Here is a 17,453-nt window from a genome sequence, read left to right on the forward strand (position 1 = left end):
AACAAAAGTCCTCCCTGGTGTGATGTCTCTAATTTGCACGGGATTAGCAGTAATAATGCAGGATGGGACTATGATACATAGAGGGGACTTCATAGTGTCTTCTGTTTCAAACGACCTGGAAAGGGCATCGGCCCTCACATTTTTGTCAGCGGGACGGTATTGGAGCACAAATTGGAAACAGGTGAAGAACAGCGACCTCCTGGCTTGATGGGGGTTTAGCCGTTGAGCCGACTGGAGATAGGTGAGGTTCTTATGATCGCTGTATATCAGGATGGGGTGAGGTGCAACCTCTAGCAGATGTCTCCACTCCTCCAGAGCTAATTTGATGGCCAGTAACTCCCGATCCCCAATAGAGTAATTGCACTCTGCGGGAGAAAAAAAGTCTAGAGTAATAGCCACATACTACTGCCTTTCCTTTGAAGCTTGACTGGAACAGAAGTGCACCTGCACCAACAGAGGAAGAGTCCACCTCCAACGAGAACTGTCAAGGCACGTCAGGATGATGGAGGATTGAGGCTGAAGTAAAGGCACCTTCCTTGGTAAGGATAGGGATGGGAGCCGAGCGTGATAAGAAGTTTGGGATAAACTGCCGGTAGAAGTTGGCGAATCCCATAAAATGCTGTTAGGACCGCAGACCCTGAGGACGTGGCCATTCCAGTACGGGCTTTACTTTCTCAGTATTCATCTTGAGGCCTTGATCCGAGATGATATAGCCCAGGAAGGGCAGATTTTGTTTTTCAAAAATGCACTCTCCAGCTTTGTAGTAAAGTCCACAGCCGCGGACCATCGTGCTTACCTGCCCCCGACAGCCGCGGCCATGGACAAGTGAGTGCCTCTTGAAAGACGCCGGCACTCACTTCCGCATCGCTGCAATGGTTCCCGTAGGATGCGCGCACGCCCGGCATTAAAGGGCCAATACACACATATGAGGAAAAGCTGTAATTAGCTCATGATCACCCTGGACTATAAAAAGGGCTCTGCCCTTTCATTCATTGCCTGAGCATTATTGTGTTTACCTGTGTTAGTCTTGCAAATGGTCCCTTAGTGTTATCCTGTTCTCAGTGTTCCCGTAACTGTATCCTGTATCCTGTGCTACCGTTTTTCCTGTGCCTTAGAAAGTTGGACCCACTAGGCCGCACCACCGTAGCGGAGTAGCAGCTGGCCAAACAATTGTCTATGCAAAGTCCTAGTACAAGAGTACCTGTGCTAGTCCAGATAGTCCAGACAGTAGCAGAGGCTTAGGCACAGATGAAACGTGGAGGTAGAGGACGCCACACATGGCGGATGATGTCAGGCGTGGAAGATGACACCAGATGTGGTGTATGACAGCAGGCGTGACAGGTGGCACAACACGACTCCAACACTCTAAGGCTCAGGAACAAACACAGCACTGGATACAGGATACAGGTAGCAGAGCACGGGAACAACGGGAACAGGAAAACACTAACGGACCATTTGCTAAGACTAACATGGGAATACGCAACAACGCTTAGGCAAGGAGTGAAAGGGAAGAGCTCTTTCTATATTCCAGGGTGATCATGGGCTAATTGGTAATATTTTACATGTGCGAGTGTTGGCCCTTTAAGACCGGGCACAAGCGCGCATGTGCACCCTACGGTACACAGCAGAGTGGAGCGGAAGTGAGTGATGCGTCTCCTAGGAAGGAAATGCCGGCCAGCACTCACAAGTCAATGGCCACGGCCATCGGGGAGGTGAGTAGGAACAACGGTCCGCGGCCATGGACGTTACAGTTCTTGTGATGTATTTATTTACTGAGCTTGGTTCTGGTGCTTTATATATGTAATGTTTTTGTTCTGGTACTGTATATACAGTGAAGGAAATAAGTATTTGATCCCTTGCTGATTTTGTAAGTTTGCCCACTGTCAAAGACATGAACAGTCTAGAATTTTTAGGCTAGGTTAATTTTACCAGTGAGAGATAGATTATATTTAAAAAAAAACAGAAAATCACATAGTCAAAATTATATATATTTATTTGCATTGTGCACAGAGAAATAAGTATTTGATCCCCTACCAACCATTAAGAGTTCAGCCTCCTCCAGACCAGTTACACACTCCAAATCAACTTGGTGCCTGCATTAAAGACAGCTCTTACATGGTCACCTGTATAAAAGACTCCTGTCCACAGACTCAATTAATCAGTCTGACTCTAACCTCTACAACATGGGCAAGACCAAAGAGCTTTCTAAGGATGTCAGGGACAAGATCATAGACCTGCACAAGGCTGGAATGGGCTACAAAACCATAAGTAAGATGCTGGGTGAGAAGGAGACAACTGTTGGTGCAATAGTAAGAAAATGGAAGACATACAAAATGACTGTCAATCGACATCGATCTGTGGCTCCATGCAAAATCTCACCTCGTGGAGTATCCTTGATCCTGAGGAAGGTGAGAGCTCAGCCGAAAACTACACGGGAGGAAATTGTTAATGATCTCAAGGCAGCTGGGACCACAGTCACCAAGAAAACCATTGGTAACACATTACGCCGTAATGGATTAAAATCCTGCAGTGCCCGCAAGGTCCCCCTGCTCAAGAAGGCACATGTACAGGCCTGTCTGAAGTTTGCAAATTAACATCTGGATGATTCTGAGAGTGATTGGGAGAAGGTGCTGTGGTCAGATGAGACTAAAATTGAGCTCTTTGGCATTAACTCAACTCGCCGTGTTTGGAGGAAGAGAAATGCTGCCTATGACCCAAAGAACACCATCCCCACTGTCAAGCATGGAGGTGGAAACATTATGTTTTGGGGGTGTTTCTCTGCTAAGGGCACAGGACTACTTCACTGTATCAATGGGAGAATGGATGGAGCCATGTACCGTCAAATCCTGAGTGACAAACTCCTTCCCTCCACCAGGACATTAAAAATGGCTCGTGGCTGGGTCTTCCAGCACGACAATGACCCGAAACATACAGCCAAGGCAACAAAGGAGTGGCTCAAAAAGAAGCACATTAAGGTCATGGAGTGGCCTAGCCAGTCTCCAGACCTTAATCCCATCGAAAACTTATGGAGGGAGCTGAAGATCCGAGTTGCCAAGCGACAGCCTCGAAATCTTAATGATTTACAGATCATCTGCAAAGAGGAGTGGGCCAAAATTCCATCTAACATGTGTGCAAACCTCATCATCAACTACAAACAAACGTCTGACTGCTGTGCTTGCCAACAAGGGTTTTGCCACCAAGTATTAAGTCTTGTTTGCCAAAGGGATCAAATACTTATTTCTCTGTGCACAATGCAAATAAATATATATAATTTTGACAATGTGATTTTCTTTTTTTTTTTTATATAATCTATCTCTCACTGGTAAAATTAACCTAGCCTAAAAATTCTAGACTGTTCATGTCTTTGACAGTGGGCAAACTTACAAAATCAGCAAGGGATCAAATACTTATTTCCTTCACTGTATGTACTGAGTTTGGTTCTGGTGCTGTGTTTATGTACTGAGCTTTGTTTGGGTACTGTATTAATGTACTGAGCTTGGTTCTGGTGCTGTGTTGTTTGTACTGAGCTTGGTTCTGGTGCTGTGTTTATGTTCTGAGCTTGGTTCTGGTACTATATATAAGTACTGAGCTTCGTTCTGGGGCTGTATATATGTACTGAGTTTGGTTCTGGTGCTGTGTTTATGTACTGAGCTTGGTTTGGGTACTGTATTCATGTACTGAGCTTGGTTCTGGTGCTGTGTTGTTTGTACTGAGCTTGGTTCTGGTGCTGTGTTTATGTGCTGAGCTTGGTTCTGGTACTATTTATAAGTACTGAGCTTAGTTCTGGGGCTGTATATATGTACTGAGCTTGCTTCTGCTGATTTTTATATATAAAGATACGTCACTGGTAGGTTGGTTGATAGATAGATAGATAGATAGATAGATAGATAGATAGATAGATATGAGATAGATAGATAGATAGATAGATAGATAGATAGATAGATAGATAGCTATGAGATAGATAGATATGAGATAGATAGATAGATAGATAGATAGATAGATAGATAGATAGATAGATAGATAGCTATGAGATAGATAGATATGAGATAGATATGATAGATAGATAGATAGATATATAGCTATGAGATAGATAGATATGAGATAGATAGATAGATAGATAGATAGATAGATAGATAGATAGATAGATAGATAGATAGATAGATAGATAGATAGATAGATAAATAGATAGATGGACTCAGACAGATTTTTTTTTTTTTTATAAATAGCGTAATCATTCTGTAATAATGAAATATACATTCTGCAGCATTTCTATCTTTATCGCTTTCTCTCTGTCTATTGTACGATTTCTTACCAGGTGTGTCTGTGGTTGCGTTTCTGAAAGTTATAGTATAGTTCTGATCAAATACGCAGCACTTCATCTCTGCTGGTTTATCACATTTCACATATGTCTGAAGAGGGAACACTTGTATCGCTTCACTCCGAGGCAGAGGTACAACTTCCACTGATTTAGTCTGTGAACTACTCAGGTTACCCTGATAGGCCGTACATATAAAAATACCTTTGAATAAAATGCAAGGAAATAGAAATGTTAGAACTGTATAGAAATAAAAAAAATGAAAAAGAATAAATAAATAAAAAATCATATATATATATGTATATATATTGAAGAAAATCCCACAGTACTCCGTGTTAGTGAAAAAAATGGTGGTTTATTAAGCCAGCACAAGCTGCAACGTTTCCGTCCTGCTATAGGACCTTTATCAAGCATCCAACACACTTGGAAACCCCCCTTAAACAATGTGTTTGCCCCCAGAAGGGTATGAGGAGAATGATTAAGGCCCTTTTACACAGGCCAATTTTCGGGCATACGAGCCCTAATATAAAAGTTTTGTCCCGATCATTGCCGTGTGTAAACAGGGCAAGGATCAGCCGTTGAACCAGAAAACGCTTGTGTGTGGGAACGATCAATCGTAGTAAGGAACGGTCATCCCCATACATTACTGATCACAGCTCCTTGTGAAAGGAGAAACACTGATTTGCGGCCCGATCGGTTGCTTGGCTACTGGGGACGCTGTCATTCACGATGCTTATATGTCGGCACGCATGGTGTCGTCATTGCGTCTCCTGATCGTCTTGTTGCTTGGCAACTTGATACTTCCGCTTCAAACCCTTACGCATGCGCACTACTTAGGGCATGGCCCCACGTGGCGTATTTCTTCCGCAACTGTCCGCATCAATGCCGCACAGAATCTGCGTTGCAGATTCTGTTACGGATCTGCCCAAAATGTGCAGTAAATTGATGCGGACTAGCCGCTGCGTATTGAGGTGAAGAGGGCTTCCCTTCTCTCAGTGCAGGATAGAGAGAAGGGGCAGCCCTTTCCCTAGTGAAAGTAAAAGAATTTCATACTTACCGGCCGTTGTCTTGGTGACGCGTCCCTCTTTCGGCATCCAGCCTGACCTCCCTGGATGACGCGGCAGTCCATGTGACCGCTGCAGCCTGTGATTGGCTGCAGCCGTCACTTAGACTGAAACGTCATCCCGGAAGGCCGGACTGGAGAAAGAAGCAGGGAGTTCTCGGTAAGTAGGATCTTCTATTTTTTTTACAGGTTGCTGTATATTGGGATCGGTAGTCACTGTCCAGGGTGCTGAAACAGTTACAGCCGATCGCTTAACTCTTTCAGCACCCTGGACAGTGACTATTTACTGACATCGCCTAGCAACGCTCCCGTAATTATGGGTGCACACACGTAGTCACCCGTAATTATGGGTGCACACACGTAGTCACCCATAATTACGGGAGCCCCATTGACTTCCTCAGTCTGGCTGTAGATCTAGAAATACATAGGTCCAGCCAGAATGAAGAAATGTCATGTTAGTAAAACAAATACGCTCCGCAGCACACATAACATCTACATAACATCTGCGGACTTCATTGCGGAATTTAGAATCTCCATTGAAGTCAATGGAGAACTTCCGCAATGAGTCCGCAACCAGTCCGCCACACATCCGCAACAGCCATTGTATGCTGCGGACACCAAATTCCGCACCACAGCCTATGCTCCGTCTAAACGAACCCTACTAAAAAGCAGTGGAAGGCAATGGAGAAACGGGTCCGCTGCGGATTAACGCTGCGGAGTGTCCGCAGCGGAATTCCAGAGCAATTCCGCCACGTGGGGCTTTGCCCTTACTTGCTCATTCAGATTACAATGTGTCCTACAGCTGAGCATCACTACGAAACCTGTCTGATTGCTGCACTAACAATACCCTGAAGTTCTGATTGGGGAGTGGATCTACTACACTTCACTTCAACACATCTGAGGCATATGTGATTGTGCCTTAATGAGCTGTTTTTTATGTATTTTGTATGTCATATTGTTGTTTACGACATTTTGTATTAGCACTTGCACTGTCTGTATCAAATTGAAACTTTGATACCTTAAAATTACTTGTTGTCAATGTTTTCTGCACTATGCACTTTATTTGTGTTTTAATGAGATGAATTATGCAAATGTATCTCTGCCCTATATATGTGTGCAGTCTTAGATGTGTCACTATGCTTGAGAAAGGTCCTATTGTAGGATTGAAACGTTCCTGTGTGTTTGACTGAATAAACCACCATTTTTTCATACTGGAGTGCTGCAAGTTTTCTCTTTCTATATTTGATACTTCGTCCAAGGATCAGTACATCTTGCTGGGCACCCGTACAACAATTTTAGTGAGTGCTGCTGCTTTCTACCTCTCTCTCTCTCTCTCTCTCTCTCTCTCTCTTTCTCTCTATATATATAAGATCATTATCAGATATAGAGGATCCGAGTTAAAATGCCTCAGCGATGCTGCTATGCGAGAGACACAACCATACTTGCACTGTGGCCGCTAGGGGTGTATGACTAAGGCATGAAGGAGGGAGAATTGAGCCTGTAACCCCAAACCCCATCTCCCGTTTCCGTTGTGGACAGTCTTGGTAGCATCCCGTGTATAAAGAGTTTCATAGTCTCACTGCTCTTACAGTAAAGAATCCCTGTCTGTGATGATGGTGAAACCTTTTCTCCTCTAGACGTAGAGGATGCTTCCTTATCCTTGTTACAGGCCTAGGTGGAAAAAGACCATTAGAAAGATCTCTGTACTGTCCAGTTATATATTTGTACATTGTAATTAGGTCGCCCCTAAGCCGAGTTTTTTGTAAACTGAATAGCCCCAAGTTTGATAACGTTTCTTGGTCGCCCCTTCTTTTCACCCGCTATGTTGGAGACTAAATCCACATAAATGGTGCTATTCTCATCCTGTCTAAATCTAAACAAAACCTGAACTATACCGGGCCTCTTAGGCTGTGTTCACATGATCGTTCCTTTCCGCTGAGGGGGTTCCGTCTGAGGTTTCCGTCGGGTTAACCCCTCAACAAAAAAAGCAAACGGAAACCTAAGCTTCCGTTTCCCTCACCATTGAACTCAATGGTCACAGAAACCTAGCTAATGTTTTCGTTTGTCACCGTTGTGACGGGGTTCCGTCGTTTTTGATGGACTCAATAGCGCAGTCGACTGCGCTATTGATTTTGTCAAAACAACGGAATCCTGTCACAATGGTGACAAATGGAAACCTTTAGCACTGTTTCTGTCACCATTGATATCAATGGTGAGCGAAACGGAAGCTTAGGTTTCAGTTCGCCTTTCCGTTGAGGGGTTAACTTGACGGAAACCTCCGATGGAACCCCTCAATGGAAGGGCAACGCTGATATGAAAAGGCCCTTAAACTACGTTGTACCAGTGGATCGTCGAACAAGGACTGAATTTACCTAATGAGGGAGGAACAGATCCCAACAAGGGAAGATGGACAAAGACATGATTTCTACTTTCACATTTTCTGGAATCCATTCACAATGTAATTTATGTACGCAGCGACTCCACCAGAAAAATAGTGAGTGCAGCTCTGGAGTATAATACAGGATGTAACTCAGGATCAGTACAGGATAAGTAATGTAATGTATATACACACACAGTAACTCCACCAGCAGAATAGTGAGTGCAGCTCTGGAGTATAATACAGGATGTAACTCAGGATCAGTACAAGATAAGTAATGTAATGTATGTACACAGTGAACCCACCAGCAGAATAGTGAGTGCAGCTCTGGAGTATAATACAGGATGTAACTCAGGATCAGTACAGGATAAGTAATGTAATGTATATATACAGTGGTTCCACCAGCAGAATAGTGAGTGCAGCTCTGGAGTATAATACAGGATGTAACTCAGGATCAGTACAGGATAAGTAATGTAATGTATATACACAGTAACTCCACCAGCAGAATAGTGAGTGCAGCTCTGGAGTATAATACAGGATGTAACTCAGGATCAGTACAAGATAAGTAATGTAATGTATGTACACAGTGAACTCACCAGCAGAATAGTGAGTGCAGCTCTGGAGTATAATACAGGATGTAACTCAGGATCAGTACAGGATAAGTAATGTAATGTATATATACAGTGGTTCCACCAGCAGAATAGTGAGTGCAGCTCTGGCGTATAATACAGGATGTAACTCAGGATCAGTACAGGATAAGTAATGTATTGTATTTACACAGTGACTCCACCAGCAGAATAGTGAGTGTAGCTCTGAAGTATAATACAGGATGTAACTCAGGATCAGTACAGGATAAGTAATGTAATGTATTTACACAGTGACTCCACCAGTAGAATAGTGAGTGCAGCTCTGGAGTACAATATATGATGTAACTCAGTATCAGTACAAGATAATTAATGTAATGTATGTACAGTGTGACTCCACCAGCAGAATAGTGAGTGCAGCTCTGGAGTATAATACAGGATGTAACTCCGTATCAGTACAAGATAAGTATTGTAATGAATTTACAACTACATTACATTACATATACTGTTAATCATAGATATGGTGGATGTTTCTACTTACCCGACCATAGATGGCTAGTGTTGCTTATTAGCAAAGTGGCTTTTTTTCCACTGGCTTTAACATTATCTGTAGTATCTTTTGCCAAGTCTATTTTTTCCACATTGACATCAGTGAAACAAGTTATATTCATCGGTTTGCCCTCAGAAATGGGCGATACTACGCTTATGTTTATATTGCCTGTAAAGAAGCAAGCAAAAAATGTTTTGGAAATGCAAAGACATTTTTATTCTGTACAATAATATCTTATTCTTTTGCGGGTTCACCTCAGAGAAGTTGAATGTGGAAGGTTTTCCCTCATGGTGCCCCCTCCCAGTTCCCAACGCAAACAGAAGATTAGGTGGATAGATAGATAGATAGATAGATAGATAGATAGATAGATAGATAGATAGATAGATAGATAGATAGATAGATAGATAGATAGATAGATAGATAGATAGATAGATAGATAGATAGATAGATAGATAGATAGATAGATAGATAGATAGATAGATAAACGAGATTGATCCGGAGTATACGTATAAAATATCTCCCAAGAGAGAATTTACCCTACATCAGAGGTTCAACTAAATCCAGGACTTTACAGACAACTCCTGAAAGGAACATTACCATCCCAAAATAAAAGGGGTAGGAGGGCAACTGCCCGAAAAATCTTATGTCTCCTGTATATCTTATATGCTAAACAGAGTAACCAAGCATTTATGAGAGAACCTCTGAAGTTAAGAAATTGTTGAAATCATATGGATTAGGAAACCTTATATAGGTGGACTATTTTGCTGTCTTAAAAATTAATGTTGTACATGCATACTGTGAAAAACACATGAAAAATTGCATACAGCTGTGACAAATGAAGAGAATTTATGCGCATATGTCGCAAAATGCCTATGTTTTAAAGAAATTTAGTAAAAGCTATATTATATACATATACTCCGGATCAATCTCGTTTATTTGCCTTAATTTATGGAGAACGCTTGTTAAACCAATATTGTCAAGGTGGTAGACGATTTACAATACCACGAATATATGATAGATAGATAGATAGATAGATAGATAGATAGATAGATAGATAGATAGATAGATAGATAGATAGATAGATAGATAGATAGATAGATAGATAGGAGATAGATATATATGAGATAGATAGATAGATAGATAGATAGATAGATAGATAGATAGATAGATAGATAGATAGATAGATAGATAGATAGATAGATAGATAGATAGATATTAGATAGATAGATAGATAGATAGATAGATAGATAGATAGATAGATAGATAGATAGATAGATAGATAGATAGATAGATAGATAGATATGAGATAGATAGATATGAGATAGATAGATAGATAAACATCAGATAGATAAATATCAGAGACGTTTTTGCCCCTGAGAGCTGAGACCTGCTGAAACCACACACTAGGGGGTTAGCAGCCTGAATAAATCTCTCAGTGTCAAATGCAAGATATATAGAAGATTTATATATAGATATGAGATAGATAGATAGATAGATAGATAGATAGATAGATAGATAGATAGATAGATAGATAGATAGATAGATAGATAGATAGATAGATAGATAGATAGATAGATAGATAGATAGATAGATAGATAGATAGATAGATAGATAGATAGATAGATAGATAGATAGATAGATAGATAGATAGATAGATAGATAGATAGATAGATAGATAGATAGATAGATAGATAGATATGAGATAGATAGATAGATAGATATGAGATAGATAGATAGATAGATAGATAGATAGATAGATAGATAGATAGATAGATAGATAGATAGATAGATAGATAGATAGATCGATAGATAGATAGATAGATTCCTTGGCAAGTATTACCTTTTGTTATATAATTAATAGTTATTATCTTTGAAGCCCTTGCACCTTCATTTCTCTGAAAATTACAAGTGTATGTCCTAGGCTGAGGAAATGAACATCTTGTGCTATCTGCAGTCATTGTGTATATTGTGCAGGTTGTATTGCTGCTTTCTTCACCTGTGACAAATTGTGAGAGGTTTATGATCAACAGAAGTACAGCAGAAGAAAGTGACAATAATAGTATTATTAATAGGTAGGACCATAAACATAGAAAAATAGCAATTGTGTGATTGTAAAGCACAATGGGAAATGCAGTGTTTCAAATAACCTGTATTGACATCCAATCTACGTGTGTTTATTCACTCTGGCTCGAACATACTGTAGGCCACAAGGACAATCCAATGGATAAACAATGGAACTACAAAAAACAGTTCAAAAATAATCAACAATAAATGATTCACCTGTACTATTTATAATAATAAAGGAATTTTTTATGTTCTAAAAATTGAATATCAGGTGTACAGAAAAACTTGGGGGACTGCAATGGGCACGCGGTTTGCCCCATGTTTTGACAATCTATACATGGGACTTTTTAAGGGGTCTTATATACAATTTTCATCCATGGAAATCTAACATTTATTCTAAACATTATATTGACGATCCTAGTTTTAATCTGGGATGGTTCTCCTTCAGCTTTTACAGCGTTCATTACTTAGACCTAACCCTCTCTTACTGAACCTACTGGACATATTTCCTTCATTATATTAGATCATTTCCAGTGCCTCAAAAGAAGGGAGATGTTCTTTTGGAGAGGCCTTGAAATAAATCATATACTTGTGCACTTTTTAGTGTGGCACTTTTATGCTATATTATGCCACTTGGGTGAGGGAAAGCAGTATTTTCGGCTTTAAATAAGAAAAAAAGTATTTGTAGTACTAAAGTATTATTAATAAAAAGTATTATTCTTTATACAAACAGATAATGGGCTACAATAATTCTTCTCAAATCTCTTCATAAAATCTCTTCATAAACAAAATGTGAAGTTCTATAATTTTATATCCTCCCTTCACATCCATAGTGGATTTTAAAATTGTGATGGTTGCCCTTGGAAACAGACAACAGTTTATCTCCTCACTGTAGTCAGGCATACTGTATGACCTAATCATCTGAGCTCCCACAATGCACTACTTTCTGGTAACAAGAAACCAGTAAAATTCTGAATTTAGCTTTCAACATGAATGGAGAAGAAAAGATCACGCAAGTCAAGATCAGTACAAGATTTAAGTAGCTTTTATGTTTTTATGTTACCTGTGCCATCTTCAGCCAGCCATGTCACATTAAAGGAATCAATGTCTCCACTGCAGCAAGAAATACTCCATTTAGAACCATCACAGAAGGTTTCAATGTTACTTGATGCAATAATTTCAACTTTGAAAATATTAATGACAATGCTTAAGATTTGTGATATTCCGTTTATGGTACCAGAACAGGTGTAATTACCTATAGACAATATAGTAAAGTAATTACTTGGGGAGAACAGTAAGGATAAAGGTTCATATGTAGTAATAAATGAAACATACATTTAATAAAGACTATAAAATGTTACTATCTGGGCCAGATATACATTGCCTATATCCACATCGGGCGCTGAAGGAGGAATATACATATGAGCAATCTGTACTATTATGTTAATTAGGCATTCTCAGTGCTTTGGTGGTAGGAGGATGACACTTAAGGTCCTTTTAGACGGCCCAATATTTTACGTGAATACGAGCGCCGATTGATGTGCTGTATTGCCGATCGGCGCTCGTTTGCTCCAGTCTCGAGGAGGAATGATCGGTAATGTATGTGGATGAACGATCATTACTGCCTCTACTTTTCAGCTGAGAGCAGGACTAGGTATAATTAGGTTTGCTGCCTCTGGATGTTCTCATTCACTGACAGCAATGTCAAAGAATTAAATCACAAACTATATTATAAAACTGTATAACTTTTATACAGTGATTAAACGTTATGAATAAATCATTGTGAACCTTAAACCCCTTAAATGATAAAATTCTGGCTACTTGCAGAAGTCACTAAGGGTCCTCACTACATACAGATTTATACACTTCTATGACAAGTAAGTTGGGGTTTGGACATCTGTATAAGAAATACAGAGCTTTGACCCACACAAAGATTGTGCAGTTACTAGGTGCAGGGCTGTGGCCCCTTCTCCCAGTGACCAATTTCCCGAATGGTCACCATAGACTGACTATGCTATATATCGCTGGTCACCTTAGATTGGGCACCTGCTGAGCCACCAAACACTGGGATCTCTATATATGGGACCCCCAGCGATCAGCTGTAATCTGTGAAGAAATCCAGCAGCAAGTTAAATTTCCCTACAGTGCCACCACAGGGGAAATTAAGCATTACACATTTCCCATTGAAATAAATGGGCTACCTATGTAATGCACCTCATGTTGGGTCCTACAGAGACAGAGAGAGGGACGCTTGGCATTGCCGGTCTTCGCTCTGGCTAAAAAGTGAGATCCCCTTAACACTATTAAACTGGAAATGGGTTTTCTACACCAGATAATGCCTTTAAAGATGTGGGGGCCACAATGCTCACACATGTCCTGCCTGAGGAAGGCTTGTAGATATTTTGAGATCCATCGTGAGCATTTTATCCAAACAATTTCAGTAATCAACTTATTATATGTTTTTTCGTCGTGCATGCACAAGGCATCCATACTCCATACCTATAGGTCCAACTGGATCATGATGGGATTTTCAGCAGGACATCCAGGACAGTGGGATTTGTATTGAAGGGTTTTCTTTGTACTAGGGTAACAATGTGTTGGTTGTACTCACCTGTATCAGAATCTCCAAGATCCGTTATCTTCAGCTCATATAAAACAATTGAGCCGTGTTGAGTTGAACTTGTGTTATACTTTGAACTATGCAAAATTTTCATGGAATTGTGGGACCAGGACACATTCGTTACCTCACTAAAGTTGCAAGTAATTATTCCCGTGTCTCCTCTGAAAAGTTTCCCTGGAGACGCTGTGATGTTTGGCTTTACTGTTAAGACAAAGGTGAGAAGACTTTCAAGTTCTTCAAGGAGGAGGATGTGCTGTATAACTTTTTGAAATGACTTGTATCTTCAATGAACTTGTGTTGTGTTTTGCATTAGAAATAAGGAAAGAAGTAAAACTTATTTGACAACTATTCTAAATCTCATGTTGGCATTAGTCTGTAGGCCCTAGAGAAGAGAAGTCCTTCATCCATGGTTCCTTAGAGGTTTTCTCCATATGGAGGTTTCCTAAGCTGAGTGCTAGAGGGTGACGCTTTTATAGCTTCCCGGCCTGACTTCTAGCTTGAAGGTAAATATTGGAGGCATTAGATTGGACCCTCTGGTAGGCCCAGGTTCTGATATGATAATAGATAATAGAAGTGTATGATGCTGACAAACACTTCTATTCACAACGCCCAGCTAGTAAAACAAGTAAACACGCCCAGATGTTACAAACACAAGACACGCCCACTTAGAAATAAGAGAAAACACACTCCCAGTTGTCCATTAGAAAGGCTCATTTGCATAATTATAAAAATGGTCATAACTTGGCCAAAAATGATAGTTTTTCAAAAAAACAAACGTTACTGTTCTCTACATTGCAGCGCCGATCACATGCAATAGGAGATAGGGGTTAATAATCTGGTGACAGAGCCTCTTTAAATCCCATTTTGTTGTTTTCAATCTACGTAAATAGGTTCAACATTCTGTACTGACAATTTCCTAATATGTATTTACAGCTGTATTTTTTCCCATTTTTTAATTTTCTCCTTTTTTTTTTAACCTACAAATGACTTAATGATAAAAGGTGGAGCTTCACTTTAGAGTGTACTGGCTTTGCTGTTTCTCCAGTTGATGTATGTCAGATACAGATGTGTCCACCCTTATCTTTGCTTGAATTTAGTTAAAAATGACAATTTCTTATTAAGCCATTTCAATATAATATCGCGAGATGCTAGCAATACCCTTGGCAGGCTGCAATTCACATTACAACCATTGGGTGGCTACATATAGCATAGACATCTCATGACATCATGTTTGTTTTTTGTTTTTTTTAAAGATGGTCATCTTCAGCCACTCATATGTTGAGATGAGAGGAAAGTTAAGGAAGGACACATCTGTAACTGGAGTACCAGTGGATTTCAATGGGCACTTTCTTAGTAATTCACTTAATTCCATATATGACACGGCAAAAATTAAAGCCAATTGGCATCCAACTAATACAAGGATGAGTTTGGTCTCTTTTTACAATGGCTGATAGATGGGGGTCTCTATGGCTGTGATGAGAATCTTCCTGCTTATTTCGTGGGCCCCTGTTAGTGAACTATAAATGCTGGCTGATAGGCCCCTTAAAGGGAATGTGTCACTAAAAAAATTTTTTTTTTTTTTTAGTTAAACATTTAGTATATAAATGATTACACATTGTTCTAAGTTTTTTAATTTTTTCACAAGTCAGGAAATATTATAAATTAGATTCTAATTTATAACATTTCCATGTCCTGGTCACTAGAGGGAGCAATTCCCAAAATTGCAGCATTGGCATGTGGTAAAGCAACCTCATTGCTTTATGCTGCAAAATTGGAGAAGCCACACTCACTCTAGTGTCCTCAAACAATCCCCCCTCCTTTCTCCTGGCTAGTGCCAGGAGAAAGGAGGGGGTTGAATGTTCAAACCTCCTACACTGTGTGCCGCCATTTTTTGTGCGAATGCACAGTGTAGGAGGATTAGATACAGTGGTAATCACACAGTATAACACGAACATACACACACATCACATACACAAACATAAGCCTTTACAAAGCCTCTGACCAGTACTGATACCCTGATGGTAGCTCTGGGGGTCCCATTAAGACATCTTTTTATAGGTGACTACAGACCCAGGAAGATCGAATCACAGGCAATAGTCAAAGTTTGGTATATGTCTAAAATCAGTAGGGTCTTTTGCTACCCTTAGCCCCTCAATGTGATACCAACTTGAGTTTTGGGGTGTATTTTCCTTCAGACTACTGTTTTTTTTTATCATACATACAACTTAAGCTGCTCATGTAAAAATGCGGTGACGTGTTCTACTTATCAAGGGCGGGCCAGAATAACAACATTATTATATCATGTGATGTCAGAGGAGCTATGCTAAAAATGCGGTCAGCAATGAGGAAATTTGGAGTCATAATCATAAGACAGTCAGTGTTGACCTTAAAACCCAACCCCACTAAAAAGCGAAAATTCAGTCGTCACATTATACTTCTACCTCCCATGTCACTTTACAAGGGTCCAGGAAGCTGAGATATGAGGAGCTGTTTGGTGGGGTAAACTATGATAAATCTGTCTTTTCGGCAGATGCCACGTCTCTGTGACTAAACCCTGTCCCTTTTCTTGCCACTTTTGGAAAGTGTTGAGAAAAGTAAAAAGTTGAAAATGTTGCCAAATTTTGCAGCTTTTTTTTACGCCAGAAATCTGGCCTTAACCTTTTGATATATTCCCCCCACTATTTCTAGTCAGTGAGAGAAGATCCCCAGTGACCACAGTATTTCTCCACGTCACGACAGGAGGACCGGAGCAGGGACATCAAAAGTAGAATTCTTCCAGTTTGCACATACAGATGTAGCCATCTTTATCTTGCACAGTGGCAAGATCCTTTATCTTGACTTTTTCAGTGGCTTTTGTTGTGTGATATCACGCTGCAGAAAGTTATCAGTCAAGATAAAGATGGCTACATCCGTAAGTACATTTTACAAAACTGTCTAAAAGTAAAACTGTCCTTGTTAGCCATAGCAACCAATCTAGTCTAGACAATCCTCTGCCAGGCTGATAAAATGTACCTACACTGATACATTGTAGCAAACTATCAGAATAGGTGAGAAATGTGTGCTGCTGCGGATGTATATCGCGCACAGAAGATTTCGGATGTAAATAAATGGAATGTTCCCATTCACTGACAGGAAGCAGAGATCTTTATAAAAATCACAGACCTTCTCATTTTTCTTAGTAAAGAAGACCCTTTAAATCCATAAATTCATAAAACAATAAATTATAATGTCGCAGATTCCCATGCACCCAACCAACTATAGGACTCACCTGGTGCGAAATCTACGCTGCATATTGTAGTGGAGTTACCCAGCGATAAGGTGTTCAGATTTTTCTCCAGAAAGCTTGCGATGTCCATTGCCATACTGCCCTCTGGAAAACTTATTTCAATTCTAGCTTCAAAGTATTTTGAAAGGTCGGCGGCTGTAAGAACACAAATAGTTGGGTAATATACTGACCCCATAGATAGATGCCCCTCATTCAAAATGGATTTATTCTATTCTGTTCACAAGTGCTGGACTGCAATCCAGGGGCAAACTTACGGGGTGGTTCCTATTGCCCGCAGGATTCCCCTCTGAACAGTTCAGGAAAAAACTTTGCTTTAACGAGGATCTCTCACCTCTCCTGACATGTCAATTTTAGTAAATTCTTGTACTCCCCATGAAATAACAATTCTGGAACATCTTTACTTAGAACTCTGTGTTGTGCCGTTCCTCTATTATTCCGCCTATAAATGTATGAATAAATTGACAACTGGGTGGTACCAGTTGGGGGTGTGTCCCTACATGACTGACATTGTCCAATAAGTTATGAGTGGGACTGTGCAGGGACAAGTCCTATTGACAAAGAGAATGGTAACACCCAGTTGTCAATTTATTTGTA

At 40.2% G+C, this 17,453-nt stretch overlaps 1 protein-coding gene across 1 annotated transcript in view; it reads right to left on the reverse strand.

Annotated features, from left to right (window-relative positions):
- Positions 1-17,453, reverse strand: part of LOC142760374 (adhesion G protein-coupled receptor F5-like) — a 37,091-nt gene that overhangs the window by 17,169 nt on the left and 2,469 nt on the right. The window contains exons 3-9 of the mRNA XM_075863557.1: positions 16,842-16,994; positions 13,565-13,774; positions 12,017-12,208; positions 10,730-10,885; positions 8,881-9,057; positions 4,313-4,519; positions 197-231 (exon numbers count right to left, since the gene is read on the reverse strand). Of these exons, the coding sequence (XP_075719672.1) occupies positions 197-231; positions 4,313-4,519; positions 8,881-9,057; positions 10,730-10,885; positions 12,017-12,208; positions 13,565-13,774; positions 16,842-16,994 (1,130 nt within the window). The remainder of the gene's footprint in view (positions 1-196; positions 232-4,312; positions 4,520-8,880; positions 9,058-10,729; positions 10,886-12,016; positions 12,209-13,564; positions 13,775-16,841; positions 16,995-17,453) is intronic.

The sequence above is a fragment of the Rhinoderma darwinii genome, chromosome 4 (genome assembly GCF_050947455.1).
Source record: "Rhinoderma darwinii isolate aRhiDar2 chromosome 4, aRhiDar2.hap1, whole genome shotgun sequence".
NCBI lineage: Eukaryota > Metazoa > Chordata > Amphibia > Anura > Rhinodermatidae > Rhinoderma > Rhinoderma darwinii.